The 5,461-nt window shown below is 41.4% G+C and overlaps 1 gene segment (V, D, J or C); it reads right to left on the bottom strand.

The window, feature by feature from the left end:
* Positions 1 to 1,497: 1,497 nt before the first annotated feature.
* On the bottom strand, positions 1,498 to 5,028 carry LOC128111654 (immunoglobulin lambda variable 6-57-like). The segment is given in 2 exon segments: positions 1,498 to 1,850; positions 4,974 to 5,028. Coding segments are annotated over 2 exon segments (408 nt in total).
* Between the last annotated feature and the right edge of the window lie 433 nt (positions 5,029 to 5,461).

The raw sequence follows: 5,461 nt of genomic DNA, 5'->3' as shown, positions 1-5,461 counted from the left end.
CTGAGCACCCTGCCTCTTCCTATTCCCAGGATGTCCTCATCTATCATGGTATCTTCCTCCCTGCCCTCCAACTCTGTCCCTGTTCCAGCTTGACCCTCCCATTTCCCTATGTTCTCATCCCCCACTCCTCACCCTCTGCCACGCACCCACAAAACCCAGTCCACTCATGTAGATCTCATCCACTTCTCCTTCACAGGGTCATCCATGAGTCCCTCCTAGGGTCTTTTCCTGTTAGCTAGCCTCTCTGGAGTTGTGGGTTGCAGTCTGGCCATCCCTTCCCTCCCATTTAGTATCCACTTATGAGTGAGTACTTACCATGTTTGTCCTTCTGAGTCTGGGTTACCTCACTCAAGATGACATTTTCTAAATCCATCCATTTGCCTGCAAATTTCATGATATCATTGTTTTTTACCACTGAGTAGTATTCCATTGTGTATATGTGCCACATTGTCTTTATCCGTTCTTCAGTTGAGGGGCATCTAGGTTGTTTCCAGGTTCTGGCTATTACAAATAATGCTGATATGAACATATTTGAGCATGTGTCCTTGTGGTAAGATTGAGCATTCCTTGGGTATATGCCCAAGAGTGGCATAACTGGGTCTTGAGGAAGAATTATTCCCATCTTTCTGAGAAACTGCCATACTGATTTCCAGAGTGGCTGTACAAGTTTGCATTCCCACCAACAGAGCAGGAGTGTTCCCCTTGCTCCACATCCTCTCCAACATAAGCTGTCTTAAGTGTTTTTGAAAGATCTCCTTCTTAAAACTGCTGAGACAACCCCCCCCCCCAAAAAAAACCAACTACAGTTTAAGAGTGAAGAATATTTTCTACCACACAAAGAGAATTCTTTCAAGAGAAGCCTGGGCCACATAGCAAGTTGCAAGGCTGCCTGAGCTGTATAACAAAACCCAATCTTAAGAAAACAAAAAACAGAAAAGGAAGTAAAAAAGGGGAATATCCAGTTTAAGGAATGATTTATCGCAATTTGGCAAGCTCTGAGGTTAAGTAAATCTCTTTCATAAAACAGTCTTAAAAGGATTAGGAGATCATCCATAAATGTTGAGTAGAGGTTTATGTCAGAGGAATGGCTCAGTACTTAAAGGACCCTGCCACCAAACCTGATTTTTGATACCAGAGACCCACCTGGTGGAGCAAGAAAACTGACTTCCACAAGGTATCTTCTGACAAATACACACACACACACAAACACACACACACACACACACACACACACACAAACACACACAGAAAGAGAGAGAGAGAGAGAGAGAGAGAGAGAGAGAGAAAGAGAGAGAGAGAATGATATGTAGATACATAGATACATAGATAGATACATAGATACATAGATATGGATGGTTGGATGGACGGATGGACAGACAGACAGACAGGGAGTAAGTTATATTTTAGGAAATAATGGGACTATTTAACAGAAATTTCCAAAACAAGACAGAAAAACTCAATTTTCCAAGGTTGAAGGCAACAGATGGTGGTGATGCTCTAGAGAGTTTTTGTCTCAGTTCCCCATAAATCTGGGGCTCTGTGTGGAACACTGTCATAACCAGACAGGCAGTAGTAGTCAGCTTCATCCTCAGGCTGCAACCCAGAGATAGTTAGGATGCCAGAGTTGGAGGAGCTGTCCTTGGAGCCAGAGAACCTATCTGGTACCCCAGAAGGTCTTTGATCATACTCATAGATGAGCAGACGGGGTGAGTTTGCTGAGCGCTGCTGATACCAGTATACATAATTGCTTCCAATGTTTCCACTACTGCGAGTGCAAGAGATGGTGATCTTCTGCCCCAAAGATCCAGACACTGACTTGGGCTGAGTGAACACAACCTCAGCCCAAGACCCTGTGAGGATTGAGTGAAACAGCATTAGTGAGGACCAAACAATACCTGTTTCTAGGAATCTAAGAAGAGACTATCATTTTCCCTGTTCACATTCTCAAAATTACATGTAAGCAGTCACCTGAGCAATGAGCAAATAAAATGAGGAGAACTGGAAGGCAGGTCATGCTGGAGATGCATTCAGGTTCTCTTGGAGACACACAACCTAATGAGAGTCAGAGACTTCTTATCTGTCCCTGCACCCAGAGTGGATCATCGCTATGCAAATATCTCCTGTCCTGGAGCCTGTGAAAGCCCCTCCTTCAACATTAGCTCGGGTACCAGCTAGAAAGAAAATTGGAGAGAACTTACTTTTTCAAGCACAGGAAATGCTTCTGGGCAAGGAGAAATCAGCTGAGAGCCTGGCAACACCAAGCAAGTTTGTGGCTGGCAGTGCCCTCTGGTGGCTGGAGGAGACATCGATCCAGGGCAGGTGCCTGTGCTCAAAGTTTCTGCCCTCCCTAAAACACTTCTGACTGTTACAATCACTAGCCCTCAGGGCTCTGCACAATCACCTGTGCTTTCTGTACAGCTAGATTTTCATACCTATCCATATGCACCAAGAGTTACTACTCTTTCCGATGTTCTGGTTCCTTTTGTGGGTGGCAAATATCACAAAGAACATGAACTCCACTGTCACCAGGTGCAGTAGAAGTCAGGATATCTGAAGATGGTGAAATCGAAGGAACCCACTTGCTCCAATAGATGCACCAAAGAAGCTGCTCTATATGAATCAATTACCTTCAGGAGAAACCCAGAATATGGTTTATAGACTTGCACACATTGTATCAGCAAAAAAATGATCTGCATTTAACTGAAACCTGAGGCTCATTCAGGCATGAATATGCCTTATATTTTAAATGGAATCCTTAAGTCTCTCTCCCTAAAGAAAGTTTTAGATCACACATGTAATATCATAACTTGAAAATTCTCAGGAGGGCTTGGCTTTTCATTTACATTTTTCTGGAAATCAAAGAGACTTGGCATCCCAAAGTTCCCTACCTCAAAATACAAACAAAATTTTAAGCAGCTACCTCACAACTGTCAGAGACTATATCCCTGATAGAGCAGAGGATAGGTTAAAATGACTAACCCAGATGTCCTCCTAAAATCAACATGTTTTATCAAGTTTTTGAGTGATGACCTGGTCTCTAAATAGAGTAAAGATTGAAAATGTGGGCTCAGGGCTTCTTGACATCCAGACATCAGAAAGGTCTGGGAGAACACCTCGTGGCTCATCCTCTGGACTGCTTCAGTGGTGGAGTCAGGACCACAAATTCAGTGTGTAAGTAGTTTGTACACATTTGAAAAGCCTCAAAATTACAGATTACATTTGAAGGAATTTATCATAATTTCCTAGAAAGAAAAGTTGAAGACAGTTGGCATCATGCATCCTTCTATATCACAGGATAAAGGATTAGTTTGAGAATGGGATAAAGCACATTCCAGAGGGATATTCCACATAGTTGGTACAGAAAAGAGGTTAAATTTTATAGCTCTTTTCTTTTCCCTAGTAAAGGGTTGCTAACACACACTTAGATGTAAATCTGGATGATCCAGCCTGAAAATCAGGTTTCTAAGAAGCCAGAATAGAGGAATGAACAAGACTAAAAAATGATAGACCTTGGGGCATTGAGAGGAGTGAGCCCACATTCCCCATTAGCTCCTACCAGGTACAAATCCAATCTGCAGTGTTTCCCTATATAATATTTGGGAAAACATCAAGCCTTCCAAAATGTATATTTCCCATTTCATTTCTTAGATTCTTAATTACTTAGTAATGTAAGTTTATGGAACTCTGAGCACAATCATTTTGAGTAAGGTAACACAGAACCAGATAGATAAATGTTGCATGTTGTAATAGTTTGAATGTAATTAGCCACCCATAAGCTCATATTTGTGGCAGTATTAGGAGGTGTGGCTTTGTTGGAGTAGGTGTGGCCTTGTTAAAGGAATTGTTTCACTGTGGGGGCAGACTTTTGACAAATCCTATGCTTAAGCTATGCCCAGTATCTCAGTTCACTTCCCATTGCCAGCAGATCAAGATATAGAACTCGCAGCTCCTCTCTAGCACCATGTATGCCTATGTTTCCATGTCCTGCTATGATGATGGACTAAACCTCTGACACTGTAAGTCACCCCAACTAAATGTTTTTCCTTTACAAGAGTTAATGTGGTCATGGTGTCTATTTACAGCAATAGAAACACCAACTAATACACAAGTTTTCTCTCATGTGTGAATGTTAGCTTCAAATCTTCATATGTGTATGTTTCATATGGAAAATCCATATAGATATGGAAATTAGTAAAGAACCATAAAAGAGAATTTCAAAGGAGGGGAGATAGAGCTCAGTGGTATAAAACGTTAAAGGGGACTAACAGAACAAGGATGACTAAATTAGGGTTAGGCATAGAAAAGCAGTGTACAGGAGGGAATATAGAGAGTGATAAATAACAATAAAGGCATTGTATAAAAGGCATATGGAACCTACTACTGTAGAAGCTTTCTACATATGCATGTTTTTAAAAGATTTAAAATGGAATTGCCTTATGACAGGGTAACAATGCTTCTATGCGACAACATAGACTAACAAGACATCCCAAGGCCTTATGTCCTATGTAATGTTTGTGCATGCACAGCGTGACCACATAATCTATACCCATGTGTGGCACGGCTATGTAAGCCCCTATATTTATGTGCTGAGCTACCTTTAAAAGTGGACCCGCCCATCCCACATCCTCTTTCCCTCATGTTTCTTCCAGACAGGCCTGAGCACACCCCCTTCTCCCTTTCTCCCACTCTCTATCATTAAAACTCTTAAAGTGAAAATTATTGTATACTTGTGGTCCATTTTCACTGTGGTAAATACAACACCTTATAACAGGGTGCAATGATTCTATGAGATACCTCAGACTAACAAATAAATATCCAAGTTCTAAGAATAGGTTAATTCCTTGGAGACCCCCAAATATTGCAGGCCATTACAATTGCTTTATTTCCTTTCCATCACATGACAGTAAGGTCATCCTGCTTAAAACATAGTATAGTTGAGTAATGAAATATGGAGAGATCCAGCTGGTACTCACCTGGAAGTTTCATCCCTACTAGGTAGCATACATAGTGCTTGGAGGTGTTGTACATGATACAAGAGAAGAGAAAAAGATCTCAATCTCACCCATCTGTGGACCCTGAGAGCTACAGTAGAGACTTGCCTAGCCAGACATTTCCACTAACCCAATAGTGGTTCATGCCACTATTACAGGAGTAAAACAACCACTTAGTGATTGAGCTTTTCCACAAAAGAAAATACAGATCCAGCAACAGTATCAGGCCAAGGACCTGTGGCTAGGTAGCTCCTAGGCCCTAGGAGAGAACCTACTACTATTATTCTGCTAAATCATGCTCTGCTTAAAATTGCCCCAGTATCATACATGAGGGAGCTTTTTATTTAATTAGAATATAATTACCTCTTTTCTCTTTCCCTCCTAATGTCCCATGTCTCTTATCTCCCAAACTCACAGCCTCCTGTTTTTTAACCATTGTTATTACAAATACACATAAGTGATAAACACAT

Source organism: Peromyscus californicus, unplaced genomic scaffold (genome assembly GCF_007827085.1).
Source record: "Peromyscus californicus insignis strain IS unplaced genomic scaffold, ASM782708v3 Scaffold_16__1_contigs__length_79575227, whole genome shotgun sequence".
Classification (NCBI taxonomy): Eukaryota; Metazoa; Chordata; class Mammalia; order Rodentia; family Cricetidae; genus Peromyscus; species Peromyscus californicus.
Note: the sequence above shows the minus strand (reverse complement) of the source record. Positions and strands in the feature narration are given on the sequence as shown.